Source organism: Loxodonta africana, chromosome 3 (assembly GCF_030014295.1).
Source record: "Loxodonta africana isolate mLoxAfr1 chromosome 3, mLoxAfr1.hap2, whole genome shotgun sequence".
In the NCBI taxonomy this organism is placed as follows: Eukaryota; Metazoa; Chordata; class Mammalia; order Proboscidea; family Elephantidae; genus Loxodonta; species Loxodonta africana.
Window position 1 is genome coordinate 152,932,061 of NC_087344.1, and position 21,172 is coordinate 152,953,232.

Here is a 21,172-nt window from a genome sequence, read left to right on the forward strand (position 1 = left end):
TTGTATGATCACACTTACATGAAATATCTAGGATGCATACTAAGAATGTTATTTGAGATTACCAGGGGCTGGGGGAGGAGGAAATGGATGTTATTGCTGAAGGGGTACTGAGTTTGCATTTACAGTGATGAAAAACTTATGGAAATGGATAGTGGTGATGTTAGCACAACATGACGAATGTAATTAATGTCACTGAATTCTACATTTAAAAATGGTTAAAAATGATAAAATTTTTGATATATATATTACTGCAATAAAATTTAAAAGAAATTCATGGCCTGAAATGAAATAGGCTTTTGCTTTCTTTGTGCATGGTGCAGTCATTTCACCTGTAAAAACCTAGGAGTTGAGGAAAAACCCATATTTCCCCAAATTGTGGAATGCAATGTAGCCTTCAATACCAGTTGTAGGGTAATGCTATTCAGCTATATGCATCCCCTCCCTAATGGAAACAGCTTTGCTCTTTGCCAAAGCGTGCTGGGGATGAATTCGGGATGGACTCAGGCTAAGGTACAAGGCCAGGAGTGGCAATGACTGGGCCAGCGGCCAAGGCCGAGGAATGCCTTAGCAACAAGAAGGAAAACACCTGGGCCTGGATGTGAAGTCCCTGGGAACACTGACTGCCCAAGGATGTGGGAGAAAACAATGAGCCTTGGTCCTAGCTGGAATGGTACATAAGCTTGGGTCTCTTGCTAGGTGGTTGTGGAAAATACTCCAGCCGGCCACCACTGGAGAGCATCTGCTTGCCCATGTAAGTTTCCCTGAATGCATGAATCTAAAGGGCTACATGTCAGTTCTTCGGATTATCTGCCAGGACGCACAGTGAGGGTCTTTCCTTGCTGGGGCTGTCCCCCGACCCTAATGGACTGTGGGTTCACTTACTAATTTTTTTTAATTGATTTTTTTCATTGTTTTTGAGGATATATACAGTATAACACACCAGTTCAACAGTTTCTCCAAGTACAATTCAGTGACACATTACATTCTTAGAGTTGTGTAACCTTTCTCACCTTTTTATGAGTTGTTCCTCTCCCATTAACATAAATTCACTGCCCCCTAAGTTTGTTATCTTTCCAGTTGCTGTTGTCAATTTGATCCCATATAGGTAGATCTTAAAAAAGCATAATGCTCAAGGCAAACATTCTTTACTAGTTAAGCTAAACTACTGTTTGGTTTTAAGAAGACTTTAGGGATATTTTTGGTTTTCAGTTTAAAGATTATCTCAAGGCAATAGTTTCAGAAGTTCATCCAGCTTCCAAGGCTCCAGAAGGTCTGGAGTCCATGAGGATTTGAAATTCTGTTCAGAATTTTCCTCCTTTTGACCAGGATTCTTCTCTAGAATCTTTGATCAAAATGTTCAGTAACGGTAGCCAGGCACCATTCAGTTCTTCTGGTTTTATGGCAAAGGAGGCAGTTGTTCATGGAGGCAATTAGCCATGCATTCCATTTTCTCTTCCTATTTCCGACTTTCCTTCTTCCTTTGTTGCTCCAGGTGAATAGAGACCAATCGCTGTGCCTTGGATGCCCCCTTGCAAGCTTTTTAAACCCCAGGCACTACACAATGAACTGGGAGGTAGAACAGAAGCACTAAACACAATCTTAGGCCAACTTACGAGGTTGTCCATGAAACCATGACCCTAAACCTCCAAACCAAGGAACCAAATCCCATGAGGTGTCTGGTTGTACATAAGCAGCCTCGACAGCTACTCTCTTTTTTTTGTAAATAGATGTAACACACAACTTTTGCCAATTCAACTTTTTATGGGTGTTCAACCTATTGGTAGCAATTACATAAATTGGCTGTGCAACCCTACATTTTTTTTTAATTGTGCTTTAGGTGAAAGTTTACAGCTCAAGTTAGTTTCTCAAAAATTTATACACATTTTGTGACATCGGTTGCAACCCCTGAATGTGACAGCACTCTCCGCTTTTCTACCCTGGGATCCTTGTGTCCATTTGTCCAGTTTTCCTCTCTCTTCCTGTCTTCTTACTTTTGAGCAGAGTTGCCCATTCATTCTCCTATATTTAATTGAACTAAGAAGCATGTTTCTCCCATGTGTCATTGTTTGTTTTCTAGGCCTGTCTAACCTTTGTCTGAAGAGTAGTCTTCGGGAATGGCTCCGTTCTCAGTCAGCAGTGTGTCCAGAGACCAGCGTCTCAGGGGTTCTTCTTGTCTCTTTCAGACCAGTAACTCTGGTCTTTTTTTGTGAATTTGAATTTTGTTCTACATTTTTCTCCTGTTCTCTCTGGGTCTCTCTATTGTGATCCCTGTCAGAGTGATCAGTGGTGGTAGCCAGACACCATCTAGTTCTTCTGGGCTCAGGTTGGTGGAGGCTGTGGTCCATGTGGTCCTTTAGCCCTTTGGGCTAATATTTTTCTTGTGTCTTTGGTTTTCTTCATTCTCCTTTGCTTCTGATGGGATGGGACCAATAGATGTATCTTAGGTTGTCACTCGCAAGCTTTTAAGACCCCAGATGCTACTCACCAAAGTAGGATGTAGAACATTTTCTTTATGAATTATGTTATGCCAGTTGACCTAGTTGTCCCCATTACTATAGTTCCCAGCCCTCAGCCCCAGCAGCTTGGTCCCTCAAGGTGTTTGGATGTTTCTAGGAAACGTCTATGACTTTGCCTTGGTCAAGTTGTGCTGACTTCCCCTATAGCGTATGTTGTCTTTCCCTTAACAAAGTTAACATTAGTCTACTAGTGATTTCCCTTCCACACCCCTCTCCTCCCTCGTAACCATCAAAGATTTTTTTTTCTGTGTGTAAACCTCTTATAATAGTGATCTCATACAATATTTGTCCTTTTGTAATTGACTTATTTCACTCAGCATAAGGCCCTCCAGGTTCATCCGTGTTGTGAGATGTTTACGGATTCATCATTATCCTTTATCGTTGTGTACTATTCCATTGTGTGTATGTACCATAATTTGTTTATCCATTCATCTGTTGATGGGTGCTTAGGTTATTTCCATCTTTTTGCTATTGTGAATAGTGCTGTAATTAATACGGGCGTGCATATGTCTATTCGTGCTATGGCTCTTATTTCTTTACAATGTATTCTTAGGAGTTGGATTGCTGGATCATATGATATTTCTATTTCTAGCTTCTTAAGGCGGTGCCATATCGTTTTCCATACTGGTTGTGCCATTTTACATTCCTACCAGTGGTGCATAAGAGTTCCAGTCTCCCTGCAACCTCTCCAACATTTATTATTTTGGTTTTTTTTGATTAGTGCCAGCACTGTCCAGGTGAGGTGGTATCTCACTGTAGTTTTGATTTGGATTTTTTTTTTAATGGCTAATGATCATGAGCATTTCTTCATGTATCTGCTAGACACCTGAATATCTTCTTTGGTGAAGTGTCTGTTCATATCCTTTGTCCACGTTTTAATGGATTATTTGTGTTTTTGTTGTTGAGGTGTTGCAGTGTCTTGTAGATTTTAGCGATTAGACCCTTGTCAGATATATCATAGCCACAATTTTTTTTCCCAGTCTGTAGGTTCTCTTTTGCTCTTTTGGTGAAGTCTTTTGACGATCATAAGTGTTTAATTTTAGGGCAAAGATAACGAAAATGGTGGCATAACGTGAAGTACGTAATCATTATGAACTATACATGTAAAAATTGTTGAATATATGTTTTGTTGTGAATATTTTTACAAAAAAAAAGGGGGGGGGTTGGTTTTAGTAGGCGTGTGACCAACAGATTTTTAAAGGATCACTCTCCCTACTATGGAGAGTGGATTAGTGTCTCCTAGTCTCAATAAGGAGGTACCATGGTGGCACAGTAGTTTTGCACTCAGCTGCTAACTGAAAAGTCAGTGGTTCAAACCTACCAGCCATTTCAAGGGAGAAAGATGTGGCAGTCAGCTTCCGTAAAGATTTATAGCCTTGGAAACCCTATGGGGCAGTTTTACTCTATCTGTCTTAATTATTTAGTGCTGCTATAACACAAATACCACAAGTAGATGGCTTTAACAAAGAGAAATTTATTTTTTTTTCACAGTATAGGAGACTAGAAGTCTGAATTCAGGGCACCAGCTCTAGGAGGAGGCTTTCTCTATCTTTTGGCTCTGGGGGAAGGTCCTTGTCATTAATCTTCCCCTGGTCTAGGAGCTTCTCAGAGCAGGGACCTGAGTCCAAAGGACATACTTGGGTTGTTTCCATCTTTTTGCTATTCGAACAGCGCTGCAATGAACATTGGCATACATATGTTTGTTCATGTCCCTACTTTTAGCTTTTATGTCCCTAGGTTATATTCCTAGATGTGGGATTGCTGGATTATATTGTAGCTGTATTTCTGATTTTTTGAGGAATCGCCATACTGTTTTCCACAATGATTTTACCATTTCACATTCCCACCAGCAGTGGATAAGGGTTCCAATATCCCTACATCTTCACCAACATTTGATATTTTCTGTTTTTTTTTTTTTTTAAATTGTGCTCTAAGTGAAACCCTGGTGGCGTAGTGGTTAAGTGCTACAGCTGCTAACCACAACGTCGGCAGTTTGAATCCACCACGTGATCCTTGGAAACTCTATGGTGCAGTTCTACTCTGTCCTATAGGGTCACTATGAGTCAGAGTCGACTTGACAGCAATGGGTTTGGCTTTTTTTTTTTTTTTTTTTAGTGCTTTAACTGAACGTTTACAAATCAAGTCAGTCTCTCATACAAAAACTTATACACACCTTGCTATGTAACCCTGTCTGCTGTCCCCCTAATATAATAGCACACTCCTCCTCTCTACCCTGTTTTCCCTGTGTCCATTCAACCAGCTCCTGTCTCCCTCTGCCTTCTCATCTTGCCTCCAGACAGGAGCTGCCCACATAGTCTCATGTGTCTACTTGAGCCAAGAAGCTCACTCCTCATCAGTATCATTTTCTGTCTTATAGTCCAGTCTGATCCCTGTCTGAAGAATTGGCTTCGGGAATGGTTCCAGTCTTGGGCTAAGAGAGGGTCCAGGGGCCATGACCTCTGGGGTCCCTTCAGTCTCAGTCAGACCATTAAGTCTGATATTTTTACGAGAATTTGAGATGTACATCTTACTGTTCTCCCGCTCTATCTGGGATTCTCTGTTTTGTTCCCCGTCAGGGCAGTCATTGGTGGTAGCTGGGTACCATCTAGTTCTTCTGGTCTCAGGCGGATGTAGTCACTGGTTTAAGTGACCCTTTCTGTCTCTTGGGCTCATATTTTCCTTGTGTCCTTGGTGTTCTTCATTCGCCTTTACTCCAGGTGGGTTGAGAATAATTGATGCATCTTAGATGGCCGCTTGCTAGTGTTTAAGACCCCAGACGCCACTCACCAAAGTGGAATGCAGAACGATTTCTTAATACATTTTGTTATGCCAGTTGACATAGATGTCCCCTGAAAACATGGTCCCCAAAGCCCCACCCCTGCTACTCTGGCCTTCAAAGCATTTGGTTTATTCAGGAAGCTTCTTTGATTTTGGTTTAGTCCAGTTGTGCTGACCTCCCCTGTATTGTGTGTTGTCTTTCCCATCACCTAAAATAGTTCTTGTCTACTATCTAATTAGTAAATACCCCTCTTCCTCCCTCCCCACCCTTGTAACCATCAAAGAATATTTTCTTCTGTGTTTAAACTTCTTGAGTTCTCATAATAGTGGTTTCATACAATATTTGTCCTTTTGTGACTAATTTCACTCAGCATAATGCCTTCCAGATTCCTCCATGTTATTAGCTGTTTCACGGATTCCTCGTTGTTCTTTATTGTTTTGTGGTATTCCATTGTGTGAATATACCATAAATTTGTTTATCCATTCATCCATTGATGGGCACCTTGGTTGTTTCCATTTTTTTGCTATTGTAAACAGTGCTGCAGTGAACATGGGTGTGCATATATCTATCCATGTGAAGGCTCTTATTTCTCTAGGATATATTCCAAGGAGTGAGATTGCTGGATCATATGGGAGTTCTATTTCCAGCTTTTTAAGGAATCACCAAATTGTTTTCCAAAGTGGTTGTACCATTTTACATTCCCACCAGCAGTGTATAAGTGTTCCAGTCTCTCCACAACTTCTCCAACATTTATTCTATTGTGTTTTTTGGATTAATGCCAGCCTTGTTGGGGTGAGAAGTATCTCATTATAGTTTTGATTTGCATTTATCTAATGGTTAATAATCATGAGCATTTCCTCATGTATCTGTTAGCTACTTGAATGTCTTCTTTGATGAAGTGTTCATATCCTTTGCCTATTGTTTTAATTTGGTCATTTGTTTTTTTGTTGAGTTTTTACAGTATCATGTAGATTTTAGACATCAGATGCTGATCAGATTTGTCGTAGCCAAAACTTTTTCCCAGTCTGTAGGTAGTCTTTTTACTCTTTTGGTGAAGTCTTTGGATGAGCATAAGTGTTTGATTTTTAGGAGCTCTCAGTTATCTAGTTTCTCTTCTGGTGTTTGTACATTGTTAGTAATGTTCTGTGTACTGTTTATGCCATGTATTAGAGCTCCTAGCATTGTCCCTATTGTTTCTCTTCCATGATCTTTATCGTTTTAGATTTTATATTTAGGTCTTTGATCCATTTTGAGTTAGCTTTTTTGTGCATGGTGTGAGGTATGGGTCTTGTTTCACTTTTTTGCAGATGGATATCCCATTACTCCAGCACCATTTGTTAAAGAGACTTTTTTTCCCCATTTAGCAGACTTTGGGCCTTTGTCAAATATCAGTTGCTCATATGTTGATGGATTTATGTCTGGATTCTCAATTCTGTTCCATTGGTCTCTGTGTCTGTTGTTGTACCAGTACCAGGCTGTTTTGACTACTGTGGTTGTATAATAGGCTCTAAAATCAGGTAGTGTGAGGCCTCCACTTTGTTCTTCTTTTTCAGTAAAGCTTTATTTATCTGGGGCCTCTTCCCCTTCCGTATGAAGTTGGTGATTTGTTTCTCCATCTCATTAAAAAACGTCATTGGAATTTGCATCAGGGTTGTATTGTATCTATAGATCACTTTGGGTAGAAAAGAGATTTTCACAATGTTGAGTCTTCCTATCCGTGAGCAAGGTATGTTTTTCCAGTTATGTAGGTCTCTTTTGGTTTCTTGCAGCAGTTTTTTATAGTTTTCTTTGTACAGGTCTTTTCTGTCTCTGGTTAGATTTATGACTAAGTATTTTATCTTCTTGGGGGCTATCGTACATGGTATTGATTTTGCAATTTCCTCTTCAATGTTCTCTTTGTTGGTGTAGAGGAATCCAGCTGATTTTTGTATGTTTATCTTGTATCTGGATATTCTGCTGAACTCTTCTATTAGTTTCAGTAGTCTTTTTTGTGGATTCTTTAGGGTTTTCTGTGTATAAGATCATGTCATCTGCAAACAGATGTTTTTACTTCTTCCTTACATTTTCTGTTTTTTTTTTTTTTTTATCATTGCCATTCTAGTAGGGGTGAGATGATATCTTATTGTAGTTTTTTTTTTTTTAATAATTTTTATTGTGCTTTAAATGAAGGTTTACAAATCAAGTCAGTATCTCACACAAAAACCCATATACACTTTGCTACACACTCCCAATTGCTCTCCCCCTAATGAGACAGCCTGCTCTCTCCCTCCACTCTCTCTTTTCATGTCCATTTCACCAGCTTCTAACCCCCTTCACCCTCTCATTTCCTCTCCAGGCAGGAGATGCCAACATAATCTCAAGTGTCCACCTGATCCAAGAAGCTCACTCCTCACCAGCATCCCTCTCCAACCCATTGTCCTCTCATTGTAGTTTTTACTTGCATCTCTGTAATGGCTAATGGGAGCCTAGTGGTGCAGTGGTTAAGAGCTTGGCTGCTAACCCAAACGTCAGCAGTTCACATCCACCAGCTGCTCCTTGGAAACCCTACAGGGCAGTTCTACTTTGTCCCATAGGGTTGCTATAAATCGGAATCTACTCAATGGCAAGGGGTTAATGGCTAATGACAGTGAACATCTTTTCATGTGTTTGTTGGCCACTTGAATATCCTCTTTGGAGAAGTGTCTGTTCATGTTCTTTGTCCAATTTGTCTTTTGTTGTTAAGTTGTAGACGTTTTATACATATTTTGTATGTTAGACCCTTACTGGATATGTGGTACCCGAATATTTTTTCCTAGTCTGTAGGTTGTCTTTTTACTCTTTTGATAAAGTCTTTTGATAAACACAAGTATTTGATTTTTATGAGGCCCCAATTATCTATTTTATCTTCTGTTCTTTGTACATTTGTTACTGTATTTGATAGTCTATCATTGAAAAAAACTAGGTCTTGTAGTTTTATCCCTATGTTTTCTTCCAAGAACTTTATAGTTTCAGTTTTAACATTTATGTCCTTGATCCATTTTGAATTCATTTTTGTGTATGGTATGAGGTATGTGTCCCCCTTCATTCTTCTGAGTGTGGAAATCCAATTTTGCCAGCAGCACTTGTTGAAGGTACTAAACCTTTGACTTTTTGTTGCACTTAGAATAAAATTCAAAGTCACACACCCTGCTTTGCGTATGTCTTCAGCCTCTTCCGCCACTACCATTGTTCCCCTCATCTGTTAAGCTCTTGCTACACTTTCCCTCTACTATGGCTTGCACACTTTTCCCCATTTCAGGGTCTTTTCTACTTTCCTATGCTTCAACTTGTTTATTTCTTTCACAGAACTTAAATCAGCATCTTTAATTACCTTGTTTACTTTCTAACTTGTTTAATGTCTGTTTTTCCCATTAGAATGTAAGCCTTATAGCAGGGACTCATATTTACAACTATATCTCCAAAGTTTAGCTAAGTGCCTGGCTCATAGTAGACATTTGGTAAATATTTGTTGAATGGATGAATATCAGAATGGCAAGAAATTCTGTATGCCTGATGTTGTGTGCTGGGAAATAAAGCCAGAAATACAGTTTAGGGTCAAAATGTATCCCATGCTAAGGATTTTGGAATTTATCCTGTAGGCAAGAAATTTCTCAACTTCAAATATTTAAGTATTCCTGATTTTCTTTACTAACTTCCCAAAATGCATTTTTGTTATTAAAAAAAATATAAAACATTTGCCAATTCCACATTTTTCATGCATACAATTGCCAATTCCACATTTTTTCATGTGTACAATACAGTGGTATTCGTGATTTTCTGCATGTGCAAATGGTCACCCAGATGCAGCTCAGAAATCAGGCCTGGCAATCTGCTTCTGGAAAGGTCACACACAGCCTTGAAAACCCTATGGAGCAGTTCTATTCTACACACATGGGGTCGTATGAGTCAGAATCGACTCAGCAACTAACAACAACAATGTCCAATAGATGGAAATATAGAGCTCAAAACAGGTTAGGGCAAAAGAAATAGATTTGGGAACAGCGTATATAGTGGAGCTGAAGCCACGGTAGTGGGTGAGGTTACCAGTGGGAGTAGGTAGAGCTATTGCAGAAAGGGCCAAGAACAGAACCCAAGATCCTCAGATGTTTGGAAAAGGCAGGAGGCAGGCTCCCTTCTCCCAGAAGTACAATCTTATTTCTACCACTAAAAAGCTATTAATAAAAAGGTTTTTTTTTAGTATATATGTGAGAGAAAGAGTCATTTTGGAGCTCCCCAAACATTAACACCAGAATGAGCTTTCACAGCAAAAAATTTGAAGCTCACCAAAACACCTGGCTTTCCTTTCCTTATGTAGAAAACATAGCTGTATGAAAGAGGACCCCTTCTTCCAAAGGCATGGGATCACCTTGTCCTACTAGTTCCCATCTGTCTGTCTCTGGACAACCCCAGCTGTAATCAACCATAAGCAAGTCTGGACTGGTTAAAGAGGATTATTGTATGGTGGTAAGTATTAGAAAGGTCTAGGATCAAAGTGCTCTTAGTGGGCGATGCCTTATTATAATCTTACCTGACTACTTGTAGATCACCATTATGAAAGTCAAATTAGTCCCTGCAGAGATTACTTTCTCCCAGAGCTATTTTATACATTTTCATTTGGCCTTCAGACACCCTCAGAGGGGTAGTATCCCCTTCTACTGATGAAAGAATTGAAGAGGTGAAGTAACCTTGCCAAAGCCAAGGACTAGTAAGTCATAGAGTCAGGTTTCGAGTATTTTCTTTGTTAACTTGTAAACATTCTTACTCAAAAAAGAGCCATTTTAGTTATTCCACCAATAGGGTCATACCTTGTGCTCACATTTAAAGGTATTGTGCTTTATGGCCATCATCTACCCCACTTTTCCTGAGTGATTATCCCCTTGTGGGTCTTAGAGTTCTTTTCTGCTAGTGTTGAAAGATCTTAATTCTTATCAAGTACTGTACTGCTGATACTGTAAAAACATATGCTTAAAACAAAATCATTAGTGGGTGAGCTAGTTTATTGGTGTTTTAACTTTGTTCTCATAAAAATCCTTGGTGTATTGTTATATAGATGTTTATGGGTGTTTTAGTGACATTTGGAGAAGCTGGTTGGGGTTTTGGGAAGAGCTAGGAATGCCTTATTGTTTTTCCCATTCAGATGATGTTATTCTGATTCCTGCCATCCAAGAGTTTTCTCTCCAACAGGTTTTTAGGAGTGTGATAATTTTTGATAAGTAAAATAAGATTAAATTGAACATGCACTTTATTATGTAAATTCTCAGACGCAACTACACCAGAATATGTAATGAAATAATCAAATGCTTGTACCTATATGTAGAAACTCCATAATATGACATCTACATTGAGTGCAATACAAGTGCACTCAAGTAGCAACAGTGGCATTGTCTTTAATGATTTTTTGAAGTGAATGTACTTTGTTTTCAGAACTTTTCCAGTAGTTAATCTCCCCTTGAGAGGTTGCATTCTTGGAAAATTTAGTATCCCTTAACCAGTATAATAGTCCCTGGGTGGTGCAAATGGTTAAGTGCTTGACTCCTAGCTGAAAGGTTGGTGGTTTGAACCCACCTACAGGTGCCTCGGAAGACAGGCCTTGTAATCTGCTTCTCAGAGGTCACAGCTTTGAAAACCCTGTGGAGCAGTTCTACTCTGCACACCTAGGGTTGCCATGAGTAGGAATTGACTCAGCAGCAACTAACAACAACATTAACAGTCAGTATGATAGTGAAGTTCCAAGTTCAAATTCTAAGCAATTTTTTTTAACCTACACGTAAATTGTTTTGGGCTGTATTCATTATGTCAGGCTATCAATGCATTCTGGGCCCTTGTTGAATAATGGCCAGTAGTGACCTCCCCCAATAATTGTGATAACTAAAATTGCTCCCATGAGTTTGCAAAATACCCTCTGGGAGGTGACATGGCCCCTCTTGGGAGTTGCATTGTAGCAGTTCACTACTGTAAAGATCTTAGCTCTAAGTTCCACAGTCTGAAAAAGGACTGAAATGTCAGAGTCTTAATTGGCAGATAGCACTAGGAAGTTCCTCACAAGCACCCTGCAGTCAAAATACTGTTGTTGTTAGGTGCTGTCCAGTCGATTCCAACTCATAGTGACCCCGTGTACAACAGAATGAAACACTGCTGGGTCCTGCACCATCTTCACAATCCTTGTTATGCTTGAGCTCACTGTTGCAGCCACTGTGTCAATCCATCTCATTGAGGGTCTTCCAGTTTTTAGATGACCCTCTATTTACCAAGCATGATGTCCTTCCCCAGGGACTGGTCCCTCCTGATAATATGTCCAAAGTATGTGAGATGCATTCTCCCCATCCTTGCTTCTAAGGAGCACTCAGGTTGTACTTCTTCCAAGACAAATTTGTTCATTCTTTTGGCAGTATTCAATATTCTTCGTCAGCACCACAATTCAAAGGCTTCAATTTCTCTTTGGTCTTCCCTATTCGTCATCCAGCTTTCACATGCATATGAGGTGATTGAAAACACCATGGCTTGGGTCAGGCGGACTGTACTCTTCAAGGTGACTTCTTTGCTTTTCAACACTTTAAAGAGGTCTTTTGCAGCAGATTTGCCCAATGCAATGCATCTTTTGATATCTTGACTGCTGCTTCCATGGGTGTTGACTGTGGATCCAAGTAAAATGAAATCCTTGACAACTTCAATCTTTTCTCCATTTATCATGATGTTGTTTATTGGTCCAGTTGTGAGGATTTTTGTTTTATGTTGAGGTGTAACCCATACTGAAGGCTGTGGTCTTTGATCTTCATCCATAATTGCTTCAAGTCCTCTTCACTTTCAGCAAGCAAGGTTGTGTCATCTGCGTAATGCAGGTTGTTAACAAGTCTTCCTCCAATCCCGATGCCCCATTTTCCTTCATATAGTCCAGCTTCTCGGATTATTTGCTCGGCATACAGATTGAATAGGTAGACTGAAAGGATACAACCCTGACACACACCTTCCCTGACTTTAATTCACACAGTATCCCCTTGTTCTGTCCGAACGACTGCCTCTTGATCTATGTACAGGTTCTCATGAGCACAATTTAGTCTTCTGGAATTCCCATTCTTCACAATGTTATCCATAATTTGTTATGATCCACACAGTTAAATGCCTTTGTATAGTCAATAAAACACAGGTAAGCATCTTTCTGGTATTCTCTGCTTTCAGCCAGGATCTATCTGACATCAGCAATGATATCCCTCGTTCCACATCCACTTCTGAATCCGGCTTGAATTTCTGGCAGTTCTATGTCGATGTACTACTGCAGCTGCTTTTGAATAATCTTCAGCAAAATTTTACTTGTCTGTGATATTAATGATAAAAACCAAACCAAACCCACTGATTCCAACTCATAGCGACCCTATAGGACAGAGTAGAACTGCCCCATATGGTTTCCAAGGAGCGCCTGGTGGATTCAAACTGCCGGCCTTTTGGTTAGCAGCCATAGGTCTTATCCACCATGCCACTAGGGTTACCAATATTAATGATATTGTTGGATAATTTCCACATTCGGTTAGATAACCTTTCTCGGTAATAGGCATAAATATGGATCTCTTACTATCGGTTGGCCAGGGAGCTGTCTTCCAAATTTCTTAGCATAGACAAGTGAGCACTTCCAGTGCTGCATCCGTTTGTTGAAACATCTAACTGGTATTCTGTCAATTCCTGGAGTCTTGTTTTTCGCCAATGCCTTCGGTGCTGCTTGAACTTTTTCCTTCAGTACCATACTAATCATATGCTACCTCCTGAAATGGTTGAATGTTGACCAATTCTTTTTGGTAGAGTGACTCTGTGTATTCCTTCCATCTTCTTTTGATGCTTCCTGCCTCATTTAATATTTTCCTGTAGAATCTTTCAGCATTGCAAGTCGAGTTTAAATTTTTTCTTCAGTCCATTCAGCCTGAGAAATGCCAAGCATGTTCTTCCCTTTTCGTTTTCTATCTCCAGGTCTTTGCACATGTCGTTATAATACTTTGCTTTGTCTTCTTGAACCACCCTTTGAAATCTTCTGTTCAGCTCTTTTACTTTATCATTTCTTCCATTTGCTTTAGCTACTCAACGTTTAAGAGCAAGTTTCATAGTCTCTTTTGACATCCATTTTGGTCTTTTCTTTTTTTCCTGTCTTCTTAATGACCCTTTGCTTTCTTCATGTATGGTGTCCTTGACGTCATTCCACAACTCATCTGGTCTTCAGTCATTAGTGTTCAACACATCAAATCTGTTCTTGAGATGGTCTTTAAATTCAGGTGGGATATACTCAAGGTCATACTTTGGTTCTCATGGACTTGTTCTAATTATCTTCAGTTTCAGCTTGAACTTGTATATGAGCAATTGATGGTCTCTTCCACAGTCAGCACCTGGCCTTGTTCTGACTGATGATATTGAGGTTTTCCATTGTCTCTTTCCACAGATGTAGTTGATTTAATTCCTGTGTATTCCACCTGGTGAGGTCCATGTGTGTAGTTGCCATTTATGATGTTGAAAAAGGTATTTGCAATGAAGAAGTCATTGGCCTTGCAAAATTCTATCATGCAATCTCTGGCATTGTTTCTGTCACCAAGGCCATATTCTCCAACTACCAATTCTTCTTCTTTGTTTCCAACTTTTGCATTCCAATCACCAGTAATTATCAGCACATCCTGATCACGTTTGATCAATTTCAGGCTGCAGAAGTTGGTACAAATCTTCAGTTTCTTCATCTTTGACCTTAGTGGTTGGTGTGTAAATTTGAATAATAGTCGTATTAACCAGTCTTCCTTGTAGGTGGTTGGATATTATCCTACCACTGACAGCATTGAACTTCAGGATAGACCTTGAAGTGTTCTTTTTGATGATGAACGCCATTCCTCTTCAAGTTGTCATTCCCGGCATGGTAGACCATGTGATCGTCCAATTCAGAATGGCCAATACCAGTCCATTTCAGCTCACTAATGCCTAGGATATTGATGTTTATGTGTTCCATTTCATTTTTGACCATTCCCAATTTTCCTAGATTCATACTTTGTACATTCCACATTCTGATTATTAATGGATGTTTGCAGCTGTTTCTTCTCATTTAGAGTCATCTCACATTAGCAAATGAAGGCCCCGAAAACTTGACTCCATCCACCTCATTAAAGTCAACTCTACCTTGAGGCGGCAGCTCTTCCCCAGTCGTATTTTGAGTGCCTTCCAACCTGAGGGTCTCATCTTGTGGCACTATATTAAACAATATTCCGCTGCTACTCATAGGGTTTTCACTGGCTAATTCTTTTCAGAGGTAGACCACTGGGTTGTTCTTCCTAGTCTGTCCTTAGTCTGGAAGCTCAGCTGAAACTTGTCTGCCACAGGTGACCCTGCTGGTGTTTGAACACCAGTGGCATAGCTTCCAGCAACACAGCAATACTCAAGCCCCCATAGTATGACAAACTGACAGACACGTGAGGCAGTGGAAATACATAAAGAATATAGGTCAACACTAAGAGGCGATGCACGGCATTAAGCACCCTTCCGTCATCTAATCTTAGTGGATGCAAAAGGTAAGGAGGGAAGGTGGAAGAGAATAGATCTCACTAAGATCTCCTTAAAAGTACCTTGACGTAGCCATCCTAGGCTTTCCTTAAAGTATCATGGCAGATCACTGATAAAGCCCTTGTTATGCTGAGGACAGTACTAGATTAAATACATGAATAATCTTATAATTAAATAACTCATCAGCTTCCAGAGGCCAGAATGTCTTTGACATATGGTGAGAGTATAGGGTAGTAAAGAGAGTCAAACTCCTTATGTTTAAATCTTAGCTCTTCTACTTTGCAGCGGTGTGAGAAGAACCTATCTGGTTATTCTCTTCCCTCAAGTTCCCCATCTGTCAATAGGTATGCTAATAGCACCTACCACATGGGGTTGTGAGAATACCTTGTAAAGTGCCTAACAGTGCTTGGCACAGAAAAATCCCACAAATGCTATCTGCTTTTAAACTATTTGCTCTTTTCTAGGCTGGTACTATGAAGTTAAGGAACTTGAATATTAGGAAGATACAAATGTTATCCAATAACTCACACCATGTTGTTGTTAGGTGCCCTGGAGTTGGTTCTGACTCATAGTGACCCTATGCACAACAGAATGAAACACTGCCTGGTCCTGTGCCATCCTCACAATCATTGCTATATTTGAGCCCATTGTTGCAGCTGCTGTGTCAGTCCATCTCACTGAGGGTATTCCTCTTTTTCACTGACCCTCTACTTTACCAAGCATGATGTCCTTCTCCAGGGACTGGTCCCTCCTGATAACATGTCCAAAGTACATGAGACAAAGTCTCACCATCCTTGCTTCCAAGGAGTATTGTGGCTGTACTTTTTCTAAGATAGATTTGTTTGTTCTTCTGGCAGTCCACGGTATATTCAATATTCTTCACTAACAGCATAATTCAAATGCATCAATTCTTCTTCCATCTTCCTTATTCATTGTCCAGCTTTCATATGCATGTGAGGTGATTGAAAAGACCATGGCTTGGGTCAGGCGCACCTTAGTACTCACGGTGACATCTTTGCTTTTAAACACTTTAAAGAGGTCTTTTGCAGCAGATTTGCCCAATGCAATGCATCTTGGATTTCTTGACAGATGTTCCATGTGCGTTGACTGTGGATCCAAGTAAAATGAAATCCTTAACAACTTCGTCATTTCTCCATTAATCATGATGTTGCTTATTGGTCCAACTTACTCAAACTATTAAAAAAAAAAAAAAAAAAACCCCATTGCCATCGAGTCGATTCAGACTGTCAGCATTTTGGTTAGCAGCCAAGCTCTTAACCACTGCTCCACTCACACTATAAAAACAAAACCCATTTGTTGTCGAGTCAATTCCGACTCATAATGACAGTATCATAGTGACCCTATTGGACAGAGTAGAACTGCCCATAGGGTTTCCAAGAAGTGCCTGATGGATTCGAACTGCCAACCTCTTGATTAGCAGCCATAGCTCTTAACCACTACGCCACCAGGGTTTCCACTCACACTACAGGGAACTCAAAAAGTTTCCCTGACAAGAGGATTCATTTCAGACCTTCTGCCACTGGACAGCTGGCTGCTCTGACATTGACGGTGTCACAGTGTCCTCGCTATTTGGACCAACATGGCTGCCCGCTCATGACATCAGGGTGGCATATTGATGACAGGCTGGGCTCAGCTACATGTGCTATCCCCAGATCTGTGCAAAAGCAGTAAAGGATGCACTGAAGACTGAGTTCAAGGCAAATGCAGAGAATACTTGTGGGCACAGCATAAAAATTGTGAAAATGAAAAAGGAATCATCTACCCTGACTAAAGCTTAAAATGCTGCATTTCCAAGGTGAAGGTGTGTAGGCACATGTTATGGCAGATTAAAAATGATCTCACTCCCTGAAAAAAGATTTTTTTTTTTTTTTTTTTTTACTCCATGGGGGGGGAAAATGCCTGTCTTGTTGATAGATTGACAATGCCAATAAATCGAAGTATTATTTTTTTTAAAAAAAGAGGATTCATTCTTGAATACTAGATTTGTAGATCCCTTTCCAGCATCCGGAAACCTGGTGGCGTAGTGGTTAAGTGCTATGGCTTCTAACCAAAGGGTCGGCAGTTCGAATCCGCCAGGCACTCCTTGGAAACTCTATCGGACAGTTCTACTCTGTCCTATAGGGTCGCTATGAGTCGGAATCGACCCAATGGCACTGGGTTTAGTTTGGTTGGTGTTCCAGCATCCAGAGCCCTGGTGGTGCGGTGGTTAAATGTTTGGCTGCTAACCAAAGGGTCTGAGGTTTGAATCCAGCAGCCGCTCTTTGGAAACCCTATGGTGGCAGCTCTACTCTGTCCTATAGGGTCTGTATGAGTCAGAATTGACTCCATGGCAATGGATTGGGTTTGTTTGGTTTGTGGTTTCCAGCATCCAGAATTGCATTTATGTAAAGAGAGATGCATAGGTATGTGCTCACTGCTCTAATTATTTTTCAAGGTTCTTTATCAGTTTCATTACTTTCCTGTTGCTGTTGCTGTTGTGTGCTGTTGAGTCAATTCCGACTCATAGTGACCCTATAGGACAGAGTAGAACTGCCCCCATAGGGTTTCCAAGGCTGTAATCTTTTTATGGAAGCAGACTGCCACATCTTTCTCCCTTGGAAGGGCTGGTGGGTTCGAACTGCCTAGCATCTGAACTCTTAACCACTGCACCACCAGGATTCCTTCAGCTCTTGGTAGTCGTGAAGAAAAGCCTCAACATTTGCATCTGTCTTTCCCATTAAGTTTAAGATAAGTTCATCATTGATCAAAACAAAGTTAGACTTCCAAAGGTAAAGGCAACTGTTTTACATTATGTTTTGTAATTTGCAATATTTGACTGGTATTTATTTTTACTGTGATACAAATGCTTGAGGAGAAACATCCATGGTCTTTTGCTTCACATAACTGTAAGAACACTGGTTGTGATTGCTGTCAGTCCTAGGGGGGACAATTTGCATGTGAACAACTGATTAGTCAGCTGCTGTTTCCAGTTTTATGTGAAGTGTATGTCAGACAAAGCCTCATATCCTATTAGGGTCCTTCTATCTCCATTTGGGGAGTTTCAAAAATTTGGTATCCTAGAATAGTTTGTTTTCTGAGAAAAAAGGAGTAGGAAATGTTTTCCATCCTTTAAATTGATAAGCCATAAAATTCAAGATGCAGATGGAATTAGACCTTTAAAATCTTTCTGTTGTATTTAATGTAAATGTTCCCTTTTCTGGCCCCAAGAGGTAAGAATATGAACCTAAGAAAAGGAGACTAGCTCTTAGCATTCAAGTCTTTCCAGTTTTTCAGCATTAATGAACTATTTACTATTCCTAAAATCATTTATCATGCATCTTCTTAAAGTACTTTTCCCTAATTTTAGCTCATCTAAGACCAAGACAATTGGCAGCCTCTAAAAGGACTCCTCACACACAAAGCAAAAACCCAGAACTCAAGCAAACAAAAAAACACAACCAATGAAACAAAGAAAATCAATCTTCAGTTAGAATTAGTCTTTGCCACTTTGCAGTGATACCTCTTTTTTAGTTTTATTTTATTGTTGTTGAAAATATACACAGCTGTAAAAATGGCATAATGATGACATCTGTCCTCCTTGTCTAACTTCACGATGGGGGAGAATCACCATCAACATCAGCCCAAGGCTGATTTCTATGAAATGGAGGTCAGACATACCTCCTCTCTCCAAGCTTTTTACCAGTTCTGACACCAGCCTACCCTCCCATACCACTCTCAGCTTCTCTGCTGGGTTTGATAATTTGTTGAAATGGCCACACAGAACTCACAGGCCATACTCACAGTTACGGGGTTTGTTATGGAAGTAACATGTTACAACTCAGGATCAGGATCAACAGGCTACAACTTGGGATCAGAATCAGGGAGCATGTAGGCAAAGTCTTCCTTCTTCAGTGCAAGACAGCTGTCTCAGCTCCTCTTGGCCAGACAGAGCACCTTTTGGCCCCCTGAGGACAGACTCTTCTCGGCCCCCTCAGGACAGGCCTTCTCACTCAGCCCTTGGCCTGGCCTCTTCCTTGCTGAGCAAGTGTTACAAAGCTCTTCACCTTCACCAATAAGTGCCCAGGGGCACCCTACTCCACCAGGAAGTCTCCTGCCCAAAGGTGCTCAGCTCTCTTGCTTGTGGATCAGCTTGCCCACTGCAGCTGCCTTGCTCCGTGGGCCAGGAAGCCTACCATACCATCTCTCGCCTGTCTCCTGGTTCTGTTGCTGCTATTTCTCTGCTGCTGCTTCTCCCTGTCTTGCGCCATCTCCGATGTTACAGCTCTCTGTCTTCTGGGTCTAGGAGGTTTTCAGCATTGGGACCCTAGGTCCAAAAGACATGTTCCATTCCCGGCTCTTCTTTCTTGGTGGTAGTGAAGTACCCCCTTTCACTTCTGGCATTGGCTCTTTTTAAGCCTAGTGGGATGGTAAAACTGACCAATCCCTTCATTAGGTTTCATACACCTTATTTGCATGGTCCCACTCCCATAGGGTTCCATGCACCTTATTTGCATTATTAGCAATGCCGTCCAATCCCCTTGATGGGCCACAAGCACCTTATTTACAAATTCCCACCCAATCATTTTGAAGGAATCACAAGACCATGCATGGCTAGGAGGACCATATTAAGTAATTCACTGCACTGCAACAGCAAAACTTACATCAATTCAACAATTTCTACATGTATAATTTGGTGACATTAATTACATTCTTCAAGTTGTTCAACCATTCTCACTGTCCTTTTCCAAATTATTCCTCCCCCCATTAACATAAGCTCTCTTTATATAACATAAAGTTTATATAGGAGGTGTATATAATACTTCTTATATAAACTTTAAACTGTTTTATCCTGTATGAGTGCTACTGACAGGTTTGGTTTTTGCCTATCTTTGTACCTTAAAGGCCTAAATTACCTCATTCTTGGACCATTGTGCCTTCAGGTACATACCCGAAAATTTCTAATACAGATGAATGGAAGAACTGAAAAAGTAGTAGCCAAACCTAATCAGGTAAACACACACACAAGAGATTAGAGATTTAACCACTTGGTTTGACTTTTATTTGTTGATATAATTTTTCTATCCATCCCATAAAAAAAAATACCCATGTTTTCATTATATCGATAATAAATAATATATATATTATTATAAATAATAAAAATAAAAGTCAAACCAAGTGGTTAAATCTCTAATTTTGTGTGTGTGTGTTTACCTGATTATGTTTGGCTATGAATGTTCAGTTATGAATTATGATCAGTATTGAATATAACTGGAAATCCTGGTGGCATAGTGGTTAAGTGCTATGGCTGCTAACCAAAAGGTCAGCAGTTCAGATCCACCAGGCACTTCTTGGAAACCCTATGGGGCAGTTCTACTCTGTCCTATATGGTTGCTATGAGTCAGAATTGACTCGACAGCAGTGCGTTTTATGAATATAACCACCAGAAAAATATCATTAGTTGAAGAAAATCAGGACAACAATACTATTTACAATAGCCCCCCAAAAGATAAAATACTTAGGAATAAATCTAACTAGGGACATAAAAGGCTTATGCAAAGAAAACTACAAAACACTACTGCAAGAAACCAAAAGAGACCTACATAAATAGAAAAACATACCATGCTCACGGATAGGAAGGCTTAACGTTGTGAAAATGTCAATACTACCCAAAGTGATCTACAAATATAATGCAATCCTGATCCAAATACCAGCAACATTCTTTTGTGTGTGTGTATGTGCACTTAGGTGAAACTTTTCAGAGCAAATTAGTTTCTCATTCAACAATTTACACACAAATTGTTTTGTGACGTTGTTCCAGTCCCCATGATATGTCAACACTCTCCCTTTATACACGCCAGTTCCCCATTTCCATTTGTCCATTTTTCCTGCCCCTTCCTTCCTTCTCATCATTGCTTTTGGGCAGGTATTGCCCTTTTGATCTCATATACGTGAATGAACTAAGAAACATGTTCCTCAAGTGTGTTATTGTTTGTTTTATAGAGCCGTCTAATCTTTGACTAAAGGATAAACTTTGGAGTGGCTTCAGTTCTGAGTTAAAAGGGTGTCGGGGACAGCAACATTCTTATGATGAGATGGAAAAACTAATCGCCACCTTCATATGGAAAGGAAAGAGGCCCCAGAGAAGCGAAATATTATTCAAAAAGAACAAAATCGGAGGCCTCACACTCCCTGACCTCAGAACCTACTATACAGCCATAGTAGTCAAAACAGCCTGGTATTGGTACAACCACAGACACATAGACCAGTGGAACAGAGTTGAGAACCCAGAAGTAAATCCACCCACCTATGGAAAGCTGATCTTCAACAAAGGGTCAAAGTT

General features: G+C 40.2%; 2 protein-coding genes across 5 annotated transcripts in view; both read left to right on the forward strand.

The window, feature by feature from the left end:
• The window catches only part of LIX1L (limb and CNS expressed 1 like), a 72,847-nt gene that overhangs the window by 40,668 nt on the left and 11,007 nt on the right, over positions 1–21,172 (forward strand). The window contains exon 12 of one of the 4 annotated variants that reach the window (XM_064282340.1): positions 697–751. The exons of 1 other annotated variant lie outside the window; for it this stretch is intronic. The gene's annotated coding sequence lies outside the window, so the exon portion shown is untranslated. Of the gene's footprint in view, positions 1–696; positions 1,196–9,628; positions 9,778–21,172 lie in introns of those variants that run through there. 2 more of the 4 variants (XM_064282338.1, XM_064282339.1) reach the window with 2 other exon arrangements.
• LOC111748544 (ATP synthase subunit epsilon, mitochondrial-like) lies at positions 15,034–18,193 on the forward strand. The gene is given in 2 exon segments (XM_023541046.2): positions 15,034–15,049; positions 16,381–18,193. Coding segments are annotated over 2 exon segments (267 nt in total). The 3' UTR covers positions 16,632–18,193.